We start from the raw sequence: 24,116 nt of genomic DNA, 5'->3' as shown, positions 1-24,116 counted from the left end.
CATAAAAAATAATAATAATAATAAAAAAGAAAAAAAAGAAAAAGAAAAAAGTGTGTGTGTGTGTGCGTGCATGCGTGCGTGCGTGTGTGTGTGTATGTATATATATATATGTATGTATGTATGTATGTATATGATTTATTTATTTATTTAATAAACAAGCACTCCTCTTTAGAGTTAAACAGTTGAGTTTTACTGTTTTGGATTCCTTTTAGCAGATCTCTGGTTCTGGCAGGATCACATTTAGCTTAGCTTTGCATAAATCAATGAATCAGATTTGACCATTAGCATCTCACTCAAAAAGTTAAAAAAGAGATGATAATTGTCCTATTTAAAGATTCTGTAGTTATTTTATGTATTAAGATTGACAGAAAATAATAAAGTTGCTATTTTTTAGATAAAAAATATAACTTTTTAGCCATTTACTTTAGTTTCACTTTCAGGGCTCTATTTTGACGGTCCATGCGCAGAGCGCAAAACGCAGGGCGCAAATGCTTTCAGGGCGTGTCAGAACGCATTTTTGCTAATTTAAGAACGGGAAAATCCACTTTGCGCCATGGCGCATGGTCTAAAAGGATTGAGTTTATGTTTTAATGAGTTATAGGTGTGTTTTGAGAATAAACCAATTAGAGTCTCATCTCCCATTCCCTTTAAGAGCCAGCTGCGTTGCACCATAAGCCCATTCGCTATTTACAGCACGTAAAGTAAGTCTAAGTGGAAAAACTGAGCATTTTACTAGCAAACAGTTAACAGTTTTTTTAACAGAAAATTGTTAAACAGAGCATCTACTGCGTGAGAATGAGAGATAATGGATCTACTTTCACTTTCGCTCTTGGATAGGGAAACCTTTACCACAGACATCAATTAGTCCATAAATAATTAATTGCGTTTGTTAAGCACAAATATTTGTTTTAAAACTATTTCTAAATTCAGTTCTAATTTCCAGCATATGAATAAATGAACAATAATAACGAAGTGTGCTCGAAAACCTGAGTTATATCCTAAAACAAATGCTGTGCCCCATATGGTCTAAAACCTGACAGGTGGGCAAATCTAAGCTTTTTTTAAATAAAACAAATATAAATATGGATATAATAAATAATACTGCTAATAATAATAACATTATACAAAAGCAAATTGTTATGAATGAACTGAAAAAGCCCCCCGAGATGAAGAAGACATAAAAGCTGTGGTTTTTCATATTTATGTAGGCTAGAAAATAATATGTTTTGTAATATTTTAATCCTTTATATTTATATCCTATATCTATTCTTATTATATCTTATATATATCCTTAATATTTACATTTTTTCATATGTAAAGATATTTGCCTATTGCTCTCTTGTGCGTATTAAGCAGTGCGTAAGCGAGGCGCAACTCTGCGCCGAAATTTAGACCGGGTTTGTTTTGGTCTAATGAAAAATCTATTATAGTTTCTCAAAATAGCAACGCGCCAGCGGTCCGCCTCAGAACGCCTTCCTTTTTAGACCAGAACGCCTATGGGCGCACATATGAGCGCTAATGCATTTGCTATTTAAACAGCGTAGCGCAACGCCTCAAAATGAATCTTGCGCCAAGCTGAAACTAGCAATAGACTATTGCGCCGCGCCTTGCGCCACATTGCACCGGGTGTATGATAGGGCCCTCAGTTTTTGTACTTGATGTAGTAATAATAATAATTATAATTATAATAATTATATATAAAAAAAAATTAATGACTACAGAGAGTCAGAACCCTGCTTAGCTTCAGTGGACGACCATGTGACAGTTGCAGAGAACTAGTGACTTGCAACTACAGAATAATCACTATTTTAATTTTTTTGAGCAACATGCTGATGGTCTAATCTGATTCAATGATTTATGCTAAGCTAAGCTAAAAGTGCTCCCACTAGACCCAGAGATCAGCTGGATTGATTCAGAAATGGTCAAACTCAACTGTGTAACTCTAGATTGTAAAAGGATTCTATTTTCCAGAGAAGTGGAGTTTAAACTCACTTTACCAACATTATCCCACCCTAAAAATGAGAGATTTCATTAAATCTTTCTACCAAATGGTCTTATATTTTAAATTTGTGAAGCAAGGATAAGGACTGTGAAACTAGTAGCATAGTAAAAACCATTTTTATGTCATCCATGTTAATATTTTTTTATTTAGTTTGCAATAATAGAGGCTCTCTTCTCAGAGGTTTGAGTTGACTGATGGAAGCACGAAACCTTCTCCAACTGCGGTGGTGAACATTGAGCCTGTGAATGGAGATCAAGCAGAGCAGGCAGATGTTACTCTCAACATTACCAACCAGAAAATCACCTTTCAGGTTAGTGTGGTGTATATATAGGGTGGTAAAGTGAAATACAGAAATATATAGATAATGTCCTTACTTTGTACTACAGCGAGTCTAAATTTCTTGACTGTCAAAGTTCACTTTTTTTCTAGTTAATAATGGGAAAAATGCTCAGCATGCCTGTCACATGATCTAAAGGGGCTGTTCCAATTCCCTTAATAAATAATGTGTGTGTTTTTAATGTAACATGCAAGAAATCAATCTGACACTCATCTCTGATTTCCTATAAGAGCCAGTTGTACTCAATTTGTGCAAAGACAAAACTTTTCCAGAGAGTAAACAGATCTGCTCATGCGCAAGGTTAAAGCTATAAAGCTATAATATATAAACATAAAGTCAATGGTTCAGGCTTTTTTTAGCTGCTTTAAAATAGTAAACTGCTGACAATGCATACCTCTTTTGGAGTCCAGCACCGCTTTAGGTGAAAAAAAAAAAAGAAATGCACAAATTAATTTGCTATTTAAACAATGCCACACAGGATTTGACAAATCACAGTTGTGTTCGGCTGTGTGTGATTGGGGTCTTAGATTTGATATATACTTGAAGACAAGAGTATTAGCCCTCCTGTGAATTCATTATTTTTCAAATATTTCCCAAGTAGTGTGAAATAGACGAGTTACCGGTTTGTAAACGTTCAGGATGTGTGGACAATAAGGTTGCAAAAAAAACAAAAAGCGGGAGCGCTTGCATTGACAGCGAGAGAATGACATTCGATGCAGTACAGAGTTTGTTGTTGTCTTAGAAATAAGTTATATTGATTGCATATTATGTATATTATTTACATGATGCTTTCAGCGTATTATAACAGCTTGTCACCCAGTGATAAGCACAGTGATTCAGCAAAATTCAGTGGTTAGCACTGTTGCCTCGCAGCAAAAAGGTTGCTGGTTTGAGTCCCAGCTGGGTCAGTTGACATTTTTGTGTGGAGTTTGCATGTTCTCCCTGTGTTCGCGTCTAGGTGCTCCGGTTTCCCCCCACAGTCTAAAGATATGTGGTATAGGTGAAATGAATAAGCTAAATTGGCCATAGGGTATGTTTGTGAATACATGAGTGTATGGGTGTTTACCACCACTGGGTTGCGGCTGGAAGGGCATTCGCTGCGTAAAACATAAGCTGGATAAGTTTGCGGTCTATTCCGTTGTGGCGACCCCTGATTAATAAAGGGACTAAGCCAATAAAAATAAATAAATAAGTAAATAAATGAATGAATGTATGTGTGAATGAGGGTGTATAGGGGCTCTATTTTGACGGCCCATGCGCAAAGTGCAAAACGCAGGGCGCAAATGCTTTCAGTGCATGTCAGGACGCGTTTTAGCTAATTTAAGGACGGGAAAATCTGCCTTGCGCTTCGGCGCATGGTCTAAAAGGGTTGAGTTTATATTCTTAATGAGTTATAGGTGTGTTTTAAGAATAAACCAATTAGAGTCTCATCTCCCATTCCCTTTAAGAGCCAGCTGCGTCGCGCCATAAGCGCATTCGCTATTTACAGGACGCAAAGTAAGTCTAAGTGGAAAAAATGAGCATTTCACAAGCAAACAATTAACAGTTAACAGTTTTTTTTAACAGAAAACTGTTAAACAGCATCTACTGCGTGAGAATGAGAGATAATGGATCACTTTCACATTCGCTCTTGGATAGGGAAACCTTTATGCACAGACATCAATTAGTCTATAAATAAATACTTTTGTTTGTTAAGCGCAAATATTCGTTTCAAAACTATTTCTAAATTCAGTTCTAATTTCCAGCAAACGAATAAATGAATAATAATAACAAAATGTCTTTAAAAACCTGAGTTATATCCTAAAACACATGCTGTGCCCCATGTGGTCTAAAACCTGACAGGTGGGCAAATCCAAGCTTGTTTTTAACAAAACAAATTTAAATATGGATATAATAGATAATACTGCTAATAATAATAACATTATACAAAAGCAAATTGTTATGAATGAACTGAAAAAGCCTCCCGAGATGAAGAAGACATAAAAGCAGTGGTTTTTCATATTTATGTAGGCTAGAAAATAATGTGTTTTGTAATATTTTAATCCTTTATATTTATATCCTATATCTATTCTTATTATATCTTATATATATCCTTAATATTTAAATTTTTTCTTATGTAAAGATATTTGCTCATTGCTCTCTTGTTCGTATTAAGCAGTGTATAAGCGAGGCGCAACTCTGCGCCGGAGTTTAGACCGGGTTAGTTTTGGTCTAATGAAAAATCTATTATAGTTTCTCAAAATAGCAACGCACCAGCGGTCTGCCTCAGCACGTCTTCCTTTTTAGACCAGAACGCCTATGGGCGCAAAAATGAGCGCTAATGCATTTGCTATTTAAACAGCGTAGCGCAACGCCTCAAAATGACTTGCGCCAAGCTGAAACTACCAAAAGACTACTGCGTCACGCCTTGCGCCACACTGCGCCGGGTGTATGATAGGGCCCTGGATGTTTCCCAGCACTGGCTCGCAGCTGGAAGGGCATCTGCTGTGCAAAACATATGCTTTATAAGTTGGCGGTTCATTCTGCTGTGGTAATTAATAAAGAGACTAAGCCGACAGAAAATGAATGAATGAATGAATTAATTAATTAATATTATGTACTGCCATCATGTCAAAGAGAAAATAAATTTCTTATTAAAACTGTTATTTTTCAAAATGCATAAAATGTATTTTCTTCTTTTAACAGCACTTAGGAAATATTTTTAAAAGAATAAAAATTCCACAGGAGGGCTTATAATTTTAACTTCAACTTCTTATATTTAAATGTTGTTAAGGTATGTATATAGAAATGATACATGTACACACACACACACACACACACACACACACACACACACACACACACACTCACACACACACTCACACACACACACACATGGATGAGCTCAAAACTTTTAAAGAAAATTAATCTTTGGCTATGTTCACACTGCAAGGCTCAGATCTGATTTTTTTGCATGGCTGTTTACACTGCTCTTATAAATGTGGCCAATATCAGATTTGCAGTGTGAACAGATCATGGTCCTAAACTGATCCGCATGCGCAAAAGTGCATTAAGGAGAGCACAAAATGTCTAATTATGTACACGTGTGTGCTGCATGAGTAAACACGTTGTCAGATCATGCTTATATGAGTATTACCCTTTTTACAGACAACCGTGGTGTAATTCATGAACTGTAAATGATTGTTCTGCTACTACTAATGTGTATTTCGGCATTTGAGACCGTAAATAAGTCTCCTGTGATAAAAAAACACTGATCGTTTGTGATTTATGACAAGCGCTGTGCTTGGCACTCTGACCACCAGCTGACACATGCAGAAGGGGGGTTTGGGTGCTCGAGCACCTGCCCTTTTTTCTCTCCAAGAGAAAGTTCTTCCTCCTTTGCACACGGATCCCCTATCCGCAATACCCACGACGCTTTTCGGTGTCGCGATCAACCCGTCCCTTAATCGTTAACCACATTAGTTAACAAGCACCAGTTATGCCTTTAAAATCTTTTTCAACATGAACAACTAACTTTCTGTGGTACTGTAATCACCCTGTGTGCTGTTCTACAGTGCTGCAGTAGAGGATGTCTGCATCCTCTACAGTAGAGGATGTCTGCAGCACAGAATGATGATGCATGTCACTCAAAGATTATGTAAAAGTCACATGAAATCCGACATAACCGTTCACACTGCGGTCGCATTGCAAAACATCACATCTGTGTCTGATTTAAGACTACATATTAAAGTGTCACAGATCTGACCTGAAAAGATCAGATTCCATGCGGTTTGGGCTGTTCACACCTGTGTCACATGAGGGGGCAAATTTTTTTTCGTGCCACATTTGCCTGCAGTGTGAACGTAGCCTTTAACACTTGTAATGTCTCATTCACACTAGCAGCGACTTTGAGCTGAGAAAGGATCACACAAGCTCTACTGGTGCTCCTATTGGCTGTTGCTCAAGAAAGTCGCCCTTCACTTGCATAAAGTTAAAGAATCCTAAACTTTATAGCGATGCTAGACATGCCTACCTGGTCACCAACAGTTGCTGTCGAGGTTGTGAGGTCGGCAGAGTTGCTCACACTCCATTGAATGGCCACTAATAGCATTGCCGCTGCAAGTCACTCTTAGACCCCGTTTACACTAGTGCGTTATAGTTTGAAAACGGCCTTTTAGATCAAAAACGATCCACGTCCACACAAGCGTTTCACTTAGCGTTTCTGAATATATCTCTGTCCACACTACGCCACCAAAAACGTATATCACATGACCATTCGCGCACTCCGGGCATGTGCCTTCTAGCGAATATATGCCGCTGCTGTAGTAAAAAAGGCAGAGTTTAACTGCACAATGGTGCCTAAAACAGACAACGGTGCAAACAAAGCTCCCATTTCTGTGTCCATGTTGTTGTTTACAGTGAAAGCTGGTCTGTTGTCTTCCGGTAGCGCTAAAGCCATGTGTTATAGTCATGTGATAGGTGCTTGACGAATAAGGGAAGGATACGCAATGACACAAAAGCCCCAATCAGCTAGCGAATCACGGCAGCCCCGCCTCCATTTTCAGATTTCTCCGTTTTCCCCCATCCACACTGAGACGGAGCAGCAGCGTTTTAGAATGAAAATGGCCTCTCCAGCGTTTTCAAAGCGCTCCGTTTTCGGCTCTTGAAAACTCCTGCGTAGTGTGGACGGATGGTGTAACTGTAGCAAAACTTATGCATTTTCAAACTAAAACTTAGTGTAAACGGGGCCTTAGTGTGAATGAAGCTTAAATGGGACCAAAATGTAATTACAATTTTTAACCTTTTTTAGTGCTATGTTGTTTTTACAATTTAAATCGAAAGTTTCAATTCACCAAAATATCAAACAGTGTAGTTTTCTTCCAGAAGTCTCCCTTTATTCTAGTTCTTTGCACCATCTTATTCAAATTTGTCAACAAAATTAACAGTTGTTTTCTACTAAAAATATTTCCATGTTGTATTCGTAGATTAATTTACTTTCCAACAATAGATTTTTATTTAATACTGCTTTACTTATTAATTCATTAATTTACAGCAATTAGTTATACACACTCAAATTAGTTTTTTCTGCTTGTTCAAACTACTTATTAAAATGAACTGAATCAACACATTTCTTACTTTTTTTTTCTTTTTTTACGTTCAATCTATTTAAAATTTTAAAAACAATTAAGTTATCTTAATCAAATTGTGTTGGACAACATGAATGAATTGTGTAGAACCCAGCATTTTTACAGTGTAACTAAGAAATTGCAATTTTGTGCTATAATATTGGGATTTTTAGAGAAATATTACTTGAATTCAGGGGTCAGCTAAGTGTCCCTGCAGCTAAGAACTATAAGATAACTCTTTATTTGGCAAAGGGGATCAGATCAATCTTTTCTTCCCTGTAAAGGAAATGCTGTACTTTCTCCACAGGTTCCTTCAGGGACACGGCCGATTCGCCCACCCAACAGCAGTCCCACGTTCATCAACACCCCCACCCACGAGCGCCTGCTGGCAGAGATGATGCAGTCCCACCTCGTCAAAGACATTTGTCTGATCGGAGCCAAGGTACACATACAACTTCCTGCGGCCACCCTCATGGAGTAAACGCACTTTCAACTAGAAAGTGAATGTGTTTTGAATTAGAACAATGGCTCATTTTTTGTACTGCAGGAAGATCATCGGGGTCTTCAGTGTTTGCGTCATGAGATGTGTTCTTATTTAAGAGGTTCTGAGGCAGATTAGATCTGATGAACAATGTAAATCTAATGCTGGATCAGTAACATTGCATTGTGGTTTGGCTAATGCAGTTGTTTTGTTGTGTGTGTTTTGTATTTTAGGGTTGTGGCAAATCTGTGATTGCAAGAGAGTTCGCTGAAATGCTGGGTTACAGCATTGAACCAGTAATGCTGTATCAGGTAATGCCAAAACATATGAAAGTAATTAAACTAATCAGTTGCTAGGAGAAAAATAAAAAATATATATATTTATCTGTTTAAATGATTTCATTTTTATATATAGCAGCACATATTGATGTGGATGCTGCATCAATTAGAGTTGACATTTCCACCCTGTTGATTTTAACAGAAATTGTATCTTTCTGTTAACATTTTGTCGTTGTTGTTGTTGTTGTTGTTGTTAGAGTTTGGTTAAAATTACAATATGATTCAAGTTATGAAAGCCCTAAAAATTGTATTCAAATTTAAATTAGTGTTTGTTTGTGTATGTATATATGAGCAAGATCACACGAGTTGCAATACAATATGGCTGTATATCTGCACTGGTGGGTGGTGTGCGTTGGCATGAGGTTGCAGGCCAAGTTTCTTAGTGTCCCACCAGTGATGATATACAGTCATATTGCACTGCTACTCTGTGTTATATTGTGTTTATACAACAGCTGGACAGCATAATTGTGTACATAAAAAGGAAAATCAAACATGGAGAGTGTCCGAAACCTTTTTTCTGCCATTCATACACATCTGCAGCTGACGTCAAAACAGTAGAAATTGTGGCTAATTAACCTACATCACTTTAGAGCTAATAGTTGAATGATTCTCTAGCGTAATGTCTAAAGTGACGACAAAACAAGTGTTTTTGCTAACATATTAAGATTATAATGCTGAACAGCATGAAATGCCACCAGTTTAGAGACATTTCCCAGTGTTTCTCTGTTGCAATCAGAAGATCAAATACAATAATCAACCACAAAAAAGAGCAAAGCTAACACTACCAGATTACTATGGCATAAATGCAGCACTACAAAATACAAAAGAACAAGATGGACTTAGTATGTCACTTACTTGTTCTGTAACGATTTGTTTAGCTGTAGTTTAAAACGTTCACTGAAAAAGTAATGTTTTTTTCTTACCTTTTTTCTTTTTTCGTCTTTGTCAACATCTTGCTCTGCTCAGTTTGATAGGCTGGTTGCCAACTTGCTGAATCTTAGAAATTATAAATATTTGAAACAGGCACTATACTTATTAATAAACTGCATACAATTTTTGTACATTGTTTTGTAAACGTTTATTACCATTTCTTGAGTCTCCCCATACAGTTTAATAGAGCACTTGGACCATACAGATTCATGTTCTATATGAATTAAAAATCATACAGAACATATATGCTTCATGCAAATGTATATTTAACTAAGTAGAGTAAGCGCACAAAAAAAACTACAAATTTGACTTAATAATGTTTAATAAAAAAAAGTAAAGTGGGATTGTTTTACATTGATATTTTGAAGACAAAATATCCCTAAATACACGTAAAAAAATTATTTTTAGATATGACTTGAGATGATTTAGTATTAAAAACTTTCCTTAAAGTTTGTTTTTGAAATAAAATACTAGGTTTATCTTGGAGATGCAAAATGTATCTGCAGCTCCAGAATCACCCATCTTTACTGTCATTCATATGTATTTGTACCGAGCTCCCCTTTTTAAATGTCTTAAGTATGACTTAAATATTCTCAATTTATATGAATTGACCAAAATATAAAGTAATTAAGTCCACTCATAGTTACATTTCACTAACAGGTATGACGAAAAGGCAAGTAACATTTAAATGCACATGAAATATATCAACAGTGTTTAAAAAAATCTGAAATAGACTTTTGTTATACAGTGTCTAATGAAATGCAGTTTATTTATTCTTTTAAGCTAAAAACATATTTAAATAAGACAAATATTGTAAAAGAGATTTTTATTCTAGAGCAGACCCAAGTACAGTTGTCAGACATGTGCACAATCAAAAAAAAGTTTAACTTTTTTGATGTGATGTGACGATTTATTTTAATATTTATTTTGATCCAATGTCAGTGCTCAAAATTAGTTTTGTGCCTTTAACCCAAAATAGTTCTTTATAAAATGCTAAATTTGTATCTTCCATCAACCCCTTTGGCTTCATCTCTTCTGTTTGACTCTCTGATTGTACCTTGGAATCACACAATTGTGGTTTTGTGTTTTCTCAGTTGCATGCAGCTGTGAGGCTTTTACATGAGTATTTGAATGTTTCTAAGGAAAGCTAAGTGTTGTCTTGGGCATCAACACGCTGAGCTAGAGGTTATGAACCACAGGGTCAGAGATCTCCCTCAGTTTCCAACAGCAATGATTGGTGTTTTTAATATTTGTGATTCTTTAAAGACCACACAAAATATTATTTTTTTTGCACTTCAGTCCTTAAATAGCCATGTGTTCTTGGGTTGTTTCTATTTTAGGATCAGAGTCATGCACTGTCCTTGATCTCCCGGTTATCATTAAACGTACTGGCCCTATTCTGCTGTCAGAACACTACGGCTCTGTTCCAAAATCTTGTAAGCTGATTATATAGGTTCCTTTTAAGGCATTTCAGTTGAAAAAATGCTTTTTAATAAAGGCAGATACTGTATAACATACAGGTTTTTTATGTGGATTGCACACGATTATACAATGATATTGGAGAAACCACCGTTTTGTTTTGTAACATCAGTGTGACATGCAAGGAAAAGGAATGAATATGCAGATCTACTATATGTAGTCAAAGAATAAAATGCACAAGACATGTCACCTGTATATTTTTCAATGGGGAGGTGTAACGTCAATATGGCAAATGAAGCTCCGCCTTCTTGTACACGAACCAATCATTGATCGCTATAGATTGGCGATTCTCCAGGGTAGGGGCTCAGAGACATGAGTTTTTGCAGATTTTGTTTGATTCAAACGCTCATAAATGAAACTAAAGAGACGATTGTTGTTTATTTGTATTGGTGATTCGTAACTTGACATTTATTAGAAAGCTTGGCAAGCATGTTTTGTTGTCGGGGTTGGGGGATTTGATGTTTCCCCATTCAGACAGAATGCATACAGGCCGAGAGGCGTTTCAAAGATGGCTGTTGAGTGAAATGACTTGCCTTAAAGGGACTTTGAGGTAATCTATTGTTAGCTTTTGTACATATACCCACTATTTTAAGATTCTTTCTTTACTGCTATTTTCTCACCTCTCTTTTTTTTTGTTGTGTGTTTATTCAGTTTCCATCTAAAATGCAAAATAGATTTATGCTCAAAACCGGACAATCGTATTAGAACATTTGCGAATAAAGCTTTGATTCCATCCATTGACTCGAAGAGAACAAAAGAGTCACTTCCTTAAAAAAATAGCATCAAATAATGTTTGTTTTCGTAATCTTTAAAGGTGCTGTAAAGTAGGTGACACTTTAATATGAGCAATCCCGCCGTGCCTCGTACCACTTCCAAAGAACATGTTTTTTAGGTATGACAGTTTGCGACTATGCCGCCAGGGGGCACAAAGAGACGGGATGCGAACAGGCAGAAATAGCCTATACAGCAGTGAATACTCTGCTACTTGTAATTAAAGATAAACAATGAAACAAAGCATTATAATTCCTTTATTATTGTGTTAACAAGCTTTAAAACAAACTAAATTATATTTTAATTGCACACATCACATCACTTAAGGTACAGTACACATATAGCACGTCCTGTTGTAAAACAGCAAAGATCAAAATCTATGGTTAAAGCGCCACTCAGCGGCCAAATAGCGGCACGTAGGTTCTTCCACGACGTCGTTAACAATGGCGGCAGAGGGAACATTTTGAAGTGGTAACATCTGTATGTAGGTTTTTATATTCTATAAAGCATATGAATACCAAAATATGTTTGCAGATATTTAAGAGACATGGTTTGTGCACATTCTTGTTTAGCTTAAAAACAATACTAAAGTTGTTCTGCTTTGAAATTGCAAGTTTCTTTCCGGAATTTTTATCTTTTTTTTTTTTTTTAACCCACCCACTGTCACTTTAGTCAATTATATTTCAGCACCCTGAGTTGCCTTGATGGAAAATCGCATATTTTATATATTCAGTTTGGAAGGCTGTCAAATTATGTGACTATAATGTGACTTCTGGTGGACAGTAGCAGACTCTGAAATGAGACTCAGATTCAGAGTTCCACTTGAGGTGCTTATTAATTAGCAAATAATGTAAATATTACAAATGAAAACATTAAGTGAGCAGGTTACATTGTAACCCTGTGTCCTAACAACATGCTACGTCAGGGATTCCCAAACTTTTTTATTCCGGGACCCACCTAGGCAAGTAATTCAATCTCAAGACCCACCATAATATTTTAAAATGGAAAAATGGGTATAAAAAATATGTATCAATTCAAAGCAGTCAAAAATATATGGTGTGTGGCTTTTTGGATTTTGCGATTTGAAATGCACAAAATGAGGCTCGAAGTGCTTTTTGTGGGATGCTGGCTGTAACTGTGATCATTTTTTTGTTGAAAAAGATACTCTTCTTTTTTTAGAAGAGAATATGATCAACCTTTGATCTAGCCCCTTGATTATGATCAAGCCCCGTCACATTGCAGTAAATTCCACTGCTAGTGTATAGTCATAACAAATTAAATAGCTTTTTGATCAACTTCTACAAGCTGGGAAAAGGTCAGATAAATATGCCAATGCAATTAACATTATTGCTGAATTGATCTAATATTTACACATTTGCTTGAGGAAGGAATGATGGGGGTAGTTACATTACTATTACTATTTTCCATAACATCTATGCCCTTCCATAACATTAGGTGATGTCAAAACTAACAGATAACACTATAGCTGTTTATTGATTAGCAATCTATTAGTGTTGGGATGTAAAAAATATTGGACAACAAATAGCTTCAAATGATAGAATACATAGCAAATATTAGAAAATATTGACAATAAAATAAAATGTTTAGCCTTTTAAAAAAATCAATGGCCTATACAGAAATTAAATAAAACTATGAAATCTATTTCACTTTTGATTGTATTTGCGTATTGATTAAAGTTACTATAGTTATTTAGTGAAGAGCAGCAAATGAATCTCTCATTGTGTTTTGTTTGATAGGTGTTAATGTTAGAATGCAAAGATCTATAATGAAAGCATCTGACTACTTTAGTAACTGTTTGTGCTCATTTAAGAGAAAATTATTAGTGAAATAAAAAAAAAAGAAGCACTTTTCCGACGGTCCCTTACTAAGAGCAACGCTTAGCATCAGCTCTTCCGGCTAAACGCAGATGCGAGGGCTCAAACGGAGCAGTGCTCGTAATGTCGAGCGAAAAAAAAGAAAAAGACATCTGTGAAACATAACCAGCTTTGTCTTTTTGTAGGAACACACTTTAGATATTTTTAGGGTAAGAGGTTTTTGAGTTATTGCCGTCAATCGTACTGGTTTTGACTCACCACAATGGAAATATAGCTGCAGCTATGTGACGTTGCGCGACCCACCTTTGTTCACTGTGCGACCCACTAGTGGGTTGCGACCCACAGTTTGAAAACCCCTGTGCTACGTGACAAGATTTGCAGTGATAAGCAATTTGTCAGTTTGCACAAGACGTAACACGACATAAATTTAAATGCAGCCATTCAGAAGCACAGAATATGCACTTACTCATGAAATTATATGGTTTATGATCTAACTAATACATATTAAAACTTTTAAAATGTTCATGCTGAATCACTGATATGTGCTGGCTTGCACTGAGTCAAAGTTCTAAAGTTCCATTTCAAACGTTTTATTTTCAAGATCTGAAGTAAAGTACTGTATCGGCTTCTGCTTTCAGTACAATTGCAATAAATGTCATGTAAAATGGCATTCAAAATCTCATTGTTAGCGTTTAACACTGAATAAAGCACATGGGGTGTACCTGAGGTGATCCCTGTCAGTTTTCTGTTGTTCAGTTGCAGGACATAGAAGTAGTTTCTTAAATAAACAATTCAGATTTTGGTTAGAACAAAAACTTATTTTAGGATGTAAAATGATCCTTCTATCTTCATTCTTTAGGACATGAAATTAGCCTTAAGGCTCGACAGTTAGGCATACTTCTGTTGATCATGAACCTGTGCTTGCTTGTGTTTTGAAACAGTTGTGCAATACCTAGTCCAGCCACTGGGTGTCAAACTTACATACGGTACCTTTAAACAAATTGGGACCGTTTGCCTCTGCTTTTAATCGGCAGTCTTCTTCTGATAACATCAGTTTGATGGCTTGGAAAAAAAATGGATAGCCACTTCCCACCAACCATTAGTTTGCTGACAGTGAAAGACGCAAGGAGACCTGTAGACTTTGTAAAAAAAAAGTTAATTAACAGTTTTCATATGCTGTTGTGATTCATTAGTGTTTGTAGTTTATTTACGCTTATGAATTGCATTATGGGACCTAGATCTCCTAGATGTAATTTTCTTAATGTTGAAAATTAAACTGTAGAGTCTAACAAAGTAACTTTAATTGACATTTTAGTAGTTTGAATTAATATAAATGGTAAAGAAATTATATATAGAGAGTCTTTATTCGCAAATGTTTTAAAGTCTGTAAAATAACAGAAGGTTGTGTACTATAATAAACAACACCAACCCAGACAATATATATCTTTAAACTATTAAAAATGTTAATAAAAGTCACTTTTTTGAACTTTCCAAGGTTAACCGTTGTTGGAATCGTTGGAGATCAAGGCCACATAATGCATTTTGAAGCCATAAATAAATAGGAAATAAACAAAAACATGATTCACAAAATATGGAAAACTGATAATTTATGGTTATTTTTTTACAGTGTAGACAATTACAGGACTATCCAACGTACTGATTTAATATTTTATCATTCCGTAGTCTACAAAAGCCATTTCAGATGTGCTTTTGACTTTTACTTTATAGATGAACTTGTGGCGATTCACACCAGTGGCCCAGCTGAGTAAAACGATATCATCTGGGTCTGATCGCAGCACGTTTTTGTTTTGATGCGCCTCATACAGACTGTGAAGAGTGCAGTGTAAACATTAGCGCCGCAGGTAGTAAAGCTCCGCATGCGTGTGTGCCTTTGGCCTGGAATGTCAGGAATTCCTTTAGTTCAGTGAGAATAGAGCAGGAAAAGGAAGCTGTTTGTGCATCATGCTTGAGTTATTTTTGCACGGTGAGAGCAAGAGGTCATAGTGTATGGGGAAAAGAGGAATTTTTGTAGCGCACTTCATCTTTTTAGCCCTCTGAAGGCCTTTTATGAACTTCTCCAGGCCACAGCTCGTCCCTGATGACATGCAGCACGTTCAGTTATGGAAAAAATACTACGTCATGGGCCAGAAAAAGAGTCTTGGCACTCGCTTTGACAAGCAAGTAATGTTTTGTGTCTTGTTGTTCCTCCTGTTATTATAGTTTGGTTCTCCTTGTGTAGATTCACCTTTAGATAACTTTTTCATTTTCCTTGCCTTAAAAGTTGAGGCAGAATTTCCTAAAACAACCTGGCAAGCAATCTTAGTTGAAAAGTGCAACGGATCATATTTTCTGTGCTCAAGGCATTGCAATTAAATGCGGTGTATAATATGAAAAAAATCAATAAAACAATATGATCTTTTGAGATTTTTCATATATTAAATTGCAGTTGATACTTTATTATAAAATGTGAAGATGCTTGAGGCTGGTAATTAGGTAATTGTTGACATTTTATTTAGTTGTTTATGTTCGCAAATGCTGCATTCATTTGGTCAGTAATGCAGTAAAAACATGAAAATTGTCAAATATCATTATCAGTTATTGTTTTCATGGTGACCAGATCTCCCTGTTTTTCAGAAACAGTCCAGTGTTTGGTGGTCTGTTCTTGACTGGAGCTCTTATTGCATTAAAAATAAAAATATACACAATGTATTGTCCTATAAAAAGAAAAAGAAATAAACATTCGTATTTAATGGAAATCTGAGAAATTTAAGTAATATTTTGACCATTGAGCTAGAAAACGTCCCAAGATTTAATCTCAGAAATTTGAATCTCAGATATTTTAATATATTATAAACTTTTTTAAACTAATTTACTCCAGCAACAGGGTTTTTAATTAATCTACCCCTAAAAATTATTTTGATTTGATGATTTGATGGTCAAAAATTGCCATCATCAATGCCTAATATACACAATGTATTGTCCTACTTATAAAAAGAAAAATGAAAAATAAATAAGCATTCGTATTTCATGGAAATCTAAGAAATTTAAGTGATATTTTGACCATTGAGCTAGAAAGCGTCCAAAGATTTTATCTAAAAAATTTAAATCTCAGATATTTTAATATAATATAAACTTTTTTAAACTAATTTACTACAGCGACAGGCGTTTTAATGAATCTACCCCTAAAAATGTGTTTAATTTGATGATTTTATGTTCAAAAAAATGCCATTATCAATGCTGTAGCTGAGCTTTTTCATTATTTATTTATTTATTTTTATTTGTTTGTTCATTTATTTGTGGATGCAGTTATACAGTAGTTATTTAATTGTTCATAATTGCTCACATTGGTCACATTAAACACTGAATAAAACACATAATCAGTACCTGAGTGCATCAGCAGTATATGCTGTTGTTCTGTAGCATTGTCTCAGAAATAGAAAGCTGTTCTATTCTATTCAAAAACTCTTTTTAACAGGGAAAAGATGGCACCATGTTGTGTGTAGTTAGGACATGATGTAAAGTGTCTGGGCAGGAATTTATATAATCTTGTCTTTTCACAAGATCTTTGGACTAATAATTTTACTCAAAGACAACTAGTTAAATTACATTTGATGTCCTAAAATATATGTTAAACAAATTTTATAAAAATGACAATATATGTAGCCTACTTGCTTATACTGTAAAACAACAAAATGTCCAGGCCTAATAGGAGTTGATGGGAATTACAATATATCAACATATTTTAGAAAAACGACAGCATATGTAGCCCACATGCTAAAACTGTAAAACAGAACAAAATGTCTAAGCTATTAGGAACATAAATAAAATAAATCAATGATCTATAATTTCTTTACTCAGTGCATAAGCAACCTGGTTATAAATCATTTTTAATTGTTCTGGCACTAGCTTTCACATTGTTATTGATCAGAGAAATCCAACACCCACCCACAGACAAGCTCTCATCAGAGAAGTGGTTGAAATTGGACAAAAGAAACGTATTTAAATGCAAGGTGTTAACGTAATGTGTCTATTTTATCCACTTGTGATCGACTCGACGAAAACGCGTCTTAGTAGCAGGTGCGAACAGGGCCTCAGTCAGCGTGCTGCATGATATGCAAGATTTACAGCACACTGTAATGACACGGTGTTATGTGTGTGTAGGACATGACTGCGCGGGACCTCCTCCAGCAAAGGTACACGCTGCCTAATGGAGACACAGCCTGGAGGGCGTCTCCATTGGTCACTGCTGCTCAGGAGGGCAAGCTGGTGCTGCTGGACGGCATCCATCGGGTTAATCTGGGAACCCTGGCTGTGCTTTCCAGGTCAGTCTCAATCTATTACTACTGTACTTTTACTGTGCTTAGACTCAGTCTGGCAGCTTTCAACATTTTTTGCCAAGATAAAAGCATTCATTTTAATGTGCAGCTTCCAGAATGTTCTGAATCAGTTTCGTTTTTACATGTTAGTGCTAAAATATTAATAGTAATGATAAATATTTAAATGCATATTGTATAATACATTAATATTCACCTATAAGTGCTGTTGTAAAAATATTTATCAGTGAAAGAGAAGAGAACCCAGTCCAGGAAACCCAAAAACAAGCAGAATTTCTTTATTGAGACGTGTTGGTTAATCTGCAGTCATACAACGTCTTCAGGAAGTCCATATGTCTGCAGGAGCCTATTGGAGGTCTGCAGTCTGCGAGTTTTATCACAAATCTGAATTAAGACAAACATGTCCTTTCTATAATGTCTTCCTTGGAGGAGGGGAGATGGCTAAACAAAGCACATCAATGAAGTAGGTAGGTAGGTGAATAAACTTGCCAAGTCATTGACCACACAAGCATATCAACAAAGGGGTTCCTTTGGCCTGAAAGTATTACCCGAAGACAAAGAAGGAGTCGTTAAAAGCCTACCTGTAGCATTTGCATCACTTTGGCTTAGTCAGTAGTCAGAAAGAACCAAAGGAGATACTTTTCAGTTATATGTAGATAATTGTTCATTTGAAACTAGATTATATACATTTATATTTCCACAGTGCTAATATATTATTACTACTACTACTACTAATAATAATAATAATAATAATAATAATAATAATAATAATAATAAATAATAATAAATATTTAAATGTATTGTTATGACATTTGGTACATTACATTAACAATTACATTAAACAATGTCAATTAAAAATCAGAATGTTAAAGTATTTATAAATATACAGTCAAGCCAGAAATTATTCGCATCCCTGGCAAATTCTGACTTGGTTACTTTTATTCAACTAGCATGTTTTTTTTGTTTGTTTTTTTTTTACCAGAAATGACGCAAGCATCTCCCAAAAGAAAATAAGACAATGTACAAGAGGCATCATCATGGAAAAAAAAGTATTTACTCTTGAAAAAAAAAGTGGCATGTCCAAAATTATTCACACTCTTTGCAAACGGACACCATCTATGGGAAAATGTAAAGTTCTATACCATTCCAAATAGTCCACGCTGTTCTAAAGCATCCTAAATACCTTGATTCATTGGCAATAGCTATTTTAATCAACTCAACAGGTGTAAACAGAAGCTCTCTGCTGTTGGTTTGTGGACAGTCATGGCTAAAACAATGAAACTTAATGAACTCACCTGTGGCTGTGCATTGTAGCTGCTCACTAGTCAGGAAAGGGCTATAAGACCATTTATAATTGTTTTGAATCTCCAGTGCAAAGTATTATTAATAAATACAAGGTGTTCTGCAATGTGAAAAACCTCAGTGGACATGGTTGGAAGCCAAAAGTGACATATGTGCTGGTAAGTGAGAGAGGTACAAAAGATTCCAAGGATCACCATCAAGGCCATCCTAATTAGTTTGAGCCCTGCTAGTGAAACATCTCAAGGCAGGCAGTGCCACAGACACTGCACACTGCTGGATTCCACCAGCCAATTCCAAGAATACCACTTGGCCTTTGCTCATCTAGACAGTCTTTTTAATGGTCAGATGAAACAAATATTGAATTTTTTGGCCACAGAGATGTAGCCCTCATTTGGCGTAAAAAAGGAGGTGCCTTCAACCCTAAGAACACCATCCCCACTGTCAAACATAGTGGTGGGATTCTAATGTTTTGGGGGATGTTTTACAACCCAGTGAACTAGGAAACCTAATCACAGTGAATGGCGATAGATCAAAATTCTCAACAACAACATCAGGCAGTCTACAGAGGACATTTCAGCAAGCCTTGACCCAAAACACACAGCAAAAGTGGTAAAGAAATGGTTGACAGACAAAAACATTAACGTTTTGCAGTGGCCCAGCCCAGTCCTGACTTAAATCTGATTGAGAATCTGTTGAGAGGTGCAGGATTATGGCAAAGAGACCCTCCAATCTAAAAGAGTTGGAGCTCATCATTTAGGATGATTGGGGAAAAATATCAGTGGAGAAATGCAAAAAGCTGGTCAGCAATAATGGGAAGTGTTTGATTTCTATAACAACCAATAAGGCTTTTGTTGTTATTATTAATCTAGCTTTATTTGTACTTCCATCTTCAAATAGATGGACAAATTAGTTGACACAAAAATCTTTCTTCATATATTTGGAGAATTTTTTTTCAGAAGATTTGTTTTTTGGCTTTTTTCACCTTTTAGATATGTCACCTTCTAGATAGTTTGAGAACACACTTTCGATGTAAAGATCCCATTTGTGCTATTTCTGTGCTTGTGGTTTTAAGTGAGAGCAGATTGCAGATCATCATCCTTGATTTACTTGCTTCGCCAGGTTGCTGCATGACCGAGAGCTGGATCTGTATGACGGGACACGGCTGCTGAGATTTGACCGTTACCAAGCACTTAAAGAGGAACTGCAGCTCACTGACCAGCAGCTTCAGGACAGGTAATAATCTAGACACATTAAACCTCCTCAATCTGGTCAGCTAAACCTTGCTTCTGGGTTTTCCAATAATGTTGCCAATAATCTCAAAAGACATTCTACTGTGGTTTTTAAAGATTTTATATTCTTTAAAGAGTTAGTTAGTTAGTTATGATTTTTTAATTTATTTATTCATTTTAACATTTTATTTTATATATAAAATATATATATATAGTTTTATTATTAAATATTTATTTATTTATTTCAGTTTTATTTAAATATATATTTATGTATTATTTGTGTTTAATTTTTTATTTAAATATTAGTTTTATTTATTCATTCATTTGTAAAAAAATTTATTATGTATTCTTTTTGTATTTATTTGTATTTATTTTATTATTTTATTTTAGATATTTATTTTTATTTAAAATCTAATTATTTATTTTTAGTGTTTTATTTCATTTTCTTTTTTGTTTATTTTTCGTTGGTTTTATTATTTTTATGGAAACAATTGTATTTATATAAATTTATTAGTTTATTATTTGTGCATTTAAATTTTTATTTAATTATCATTATTATTTTTTTCATTTATAAATATTTGGATATGTATTGTTTTTGCATGTATTTGTATTTTATATATTTATTTTTATTTAAAAGTAAATTATTTATTTTTTTATTGTATTACTTTATCATAATGTAAATCACCATCCATCTTGCAGTTAAAGACTCGAGAGTTTGATTTGGTTCAAAAAAATTTTTAATTTTATTTAAAGAAAAAAAAAGTAAAAAAAAAAGAGTTTTAAACATTTAACCCTGTAAATTTTAATGTAAGTTTTACATTTTTGAATCCATTCAGCCAATCTCCGGGTCTGGCGAGAACACTTTAAGTTTAGCATAAGTCATTGGATAGTAGAAATCATTGAGATCCTAGAAATATCAGCCTATAAAAAAAAAAAAAAAAAAAAAACTTTTGATTGTTTTCTGTCTCTTTTAGTACACACAAGGAGTCAAACTTTAAATATGGAAATTATCAAAACTTTTTTTCTTTTAAAGGGCACCTATGGTAAAAAATCTACTTTTCAAGCTGTTTGGACAGATCTGTGTGCTGGTATAGTGTATAGACCTACATACTGGGGTGATATGAACACACCCAGTCCTTTTTTTTTCAATTTAACTACAAAAAAAAGGGTCGGCCAATTGGAGCTGTTTTCAAATCGATCGCACCATTACGTAGGTGTGCGATCCCCCCGCCCACCGAATTGATTGACAGCTGCGCGCATTAACATGTTCCGGTAGTCGCGTGTATATGTCAACAAGACCAGGCAGACATACGCAAAGCAACCGGGAATAAAAGGTCTGTTCTGTTCGCTAGGATCAGCAATCATCATCAAATGTGATTAAGAGTAAGTTTCACATGTTTAAAGTGTTTTAAAACAGAGTATGTGTGTAATTAATTACAGCGTTTTACTTCAGCTTTACTTCATCAGCACAGCAGCGTGTCAGAACAATTATAAAAGAAGACGCTTCAATCCCGGTTTGTTGAAGTTAAATCAGGTTTATTTTGTACATTAGCATAACAGATATCCACACAGTACTTGAGGTTAGCCTTAACTAAGCTATGCACGCTCTGTCTGTCTGCCTGCCTGCCTGTGTGTGTGTCATCTGCGGTTTGTGTGTGTGTGTGTGTGTGTGTGTGTGTGTGTGTGTGTGTGTGTGTGTGTGTGTGTGTGTGTGTGTGTGCGTGCGTTTGCGCGCGCGTTAACTTTGTAACGATATTGTGTGTGACTCGTCAATGCAACTTCACAATACTGATTAGTAAAGGTTAGTTCTTATTGTAGTATCTCACAAACGCTACTTGAGACCTTTTTCCTTTAAGTCTGTCTGTTATCTGACGCAGCTGAGGGAGGAGGCATGTAGAAACAGTAGGCGGGAAAAACTCGTCTTAAAGGCGCAGTACGACAAAACCACCCCCTGCTGGAAATCAGTATAAAACAGCATCTTGTAAAAGGTATAATGAAAAATCTGATGGGTATTTTGATCTGAAACTTTTTATACACATTCTAGAGACGCAAAAGACTTATATTAAATCTGAAAAAAGGGGTAACCTAGGTGCCCTTTAAAAATGCGCATTGTTTAAAGTAAATACTGATTAAATAAATTATTAAAAACACAGATTTATATAGTTGGATATATATAAAAATACATCTTCAAATCAAAGTATCATCTTAAAGAAATAAATATCAGTGTTTATAATGTTCAATTATTGATTTTTTCTGTCATAAAAATGTTGAGGAAAATAGTTTCAAGAATTTCTTTCATTTAGTGGACTTCACCCCTGAGTTTGACCTTCCAAAATACAGTTTAAAAGAGGTCTAAATGATCCCAGCTGCGGCCTGACGTCTTACCTTCACAAAAACCTTCACTTATTTCAAACTTTTCAAATGTTATTCCAAGAGATAATTTTGGAGGAATTGTGTTTTGCAGGAAAAATGTGTTTCACAAGTTCCAAAAAAAAAAAAAGGAAAGGAAAAGAAAAGAAAGAAAAACAGTAAATTCTGTGCTTAACAAGTAAAAAATTTTTTAAAAAAAGGATACGTTTTGTAAAAAATGTATTCCCCCCTTATTGTAATGAAAAAAATCTGTGATAACATTAACCTATTTATTAAATTTTAATATTTTTTCTATAGACTGTAAAAGATATGCACGTAGTATCCGTGATGTCACCCATAGGTTTCTATAGAGTGGAAATTAAGTCAAGTAGGCGTGGGACCCACCAGGGTGATCAAAAAAGGGCAAAAAGAAACAAAGCGGATGAGTTAAAAAAGAATTCACCCCCCTCACAGTTTTCATGAAGGGTAATATTAGCTCTATGCACCAAAATCATCTTTTGTACCAGCCTACAAACATGTTTTTATCAGTTGTAAAATTGGCCAATTTACCATTGCAGTCAGTGAACATCTGAATTTCCTAGAGCCAGCCCCCAAAGGCGAGTTGATGAATTGCTGTTTTATTTACTTCTTTATTGGCTTCATGAGGGAGAGCGGGAGGTTGCTGCTTGATTTTTTCAGCTCACGACACCTAAAACAACAATGCCAGTAACTCGTGACCCCTAATATTCTCTGAGGTGGTTGTAAATATACAAACGCATAACACATGAAAACACTTTGAAATAAATTTAAAAAACAGTGTGATTCCTTAATAATAATAAAAAGTAATTCCTCACATTTATATAGCGCTTTCCTGGGCACTTAAAGCACTTTACACATAGTGGGGAATCTACTCATCCATTGGTGGAGAGGAGAGAGAGTGAAACTAATTATGATATGGATAGGGTTAGGAGGCCATGAAGGACAGGCCAGTGGGCAAATTTGGCCAGGATGCCGGGGTGAAGCCCCTACTCCATTTTGGAGGACATCCTGGGATTTTTAACGACCGCTGAGAGTCAGGACCTCGGTTTAAGATTTCATCCGAAAGACGATGCTCACTGAGCAGTATAGAGTCCCCGTCACTATATTGGGGCATTAGGACTCACACAGACAGCAGGTTGAGCGCCCCCTGCTGGTCTCACTAACACCACTTCCGGCAGCAACCTAGCTTTCCCATGTGGTCTCCCATGCAGGTACTGACCAGGCACAGCCCTGCTTAGCTTCAGTGGGTGACCATGTGAGAGTTGCAGAGAGCTAGCTGCCGGCTATCCTTTCTTTTACATTACAGGTGCCATCACCCCTCCTATGGAATCCTCAAAACTGTCATGTATTGGTGCGTCACTGTAAGACGTCCTCCATAGTGATAAATAGACGCTGTTTCCCATATACTCATAATTTATAATAATAATAACATCTAAAGATGCTGATATTGGTGTTTTTTCGTTTTTTCAAACACTAGTAATTTGTCCTAAATGAGCACAACAGGTTAAGAAAGCAATCGAAGGCTTTCATTATAACGATGTGGGCATTTTTAAAGTGACACCTGTTATTTAATGTAATCAAACGA

General features: G+C 35.5%; 1 protein-coding gene across 3 annotated transcripts in view; it reads left to right on the top strand.

Annotated features, from left to right (window-relative positions):
• vwa8 (von Willebrand factor A domain containing 8) overlaps positions 1-24,116 on the top strand; it is a 255,926-nt gene that overhangs the window by 16,375 nt on the left and 215,435 nt on the right. For all 3 annotated transcript variants that reach the window (XR_015498904.1, NM_001128338.2, XM_087266708.1), the window contains 5 exon segments: positions 2,181-2,312; positions 7,752-7,886; positions 8,159-8,236; positions 17,440-17,600; positions 20,034-20,147. Coding sequence is in view for 2 of the 3 variants with exons in the window: in NM_001128338.2 (NP_001121810.2) it covers positions 2,181-2,312; positions 7,752-7,886; positions 8,159-8,236; positions 17,440-17,600; positions 20,034-20,147 (620 nt within the window). In the remaining variant the exon portion in view is untranslated.

The sequence above is a fragment of the Danio rerio genome, chromosome 9, assembly GCF_052040795.2.
Source record: "Danio rerio strain M-AB ecotype USA chromosome 9, GRCz13ab, whole genome shotgun sequence".
NCBI classification, from domain to species: Eukaryota; Metazoa; Chordata; class Actinopteri; order Cypriniformes; family Danionidae; genus Danio; species Danio rerio.
This window is presented reverse-complemented; position numbering and strand designations above follow the sequence as displayed.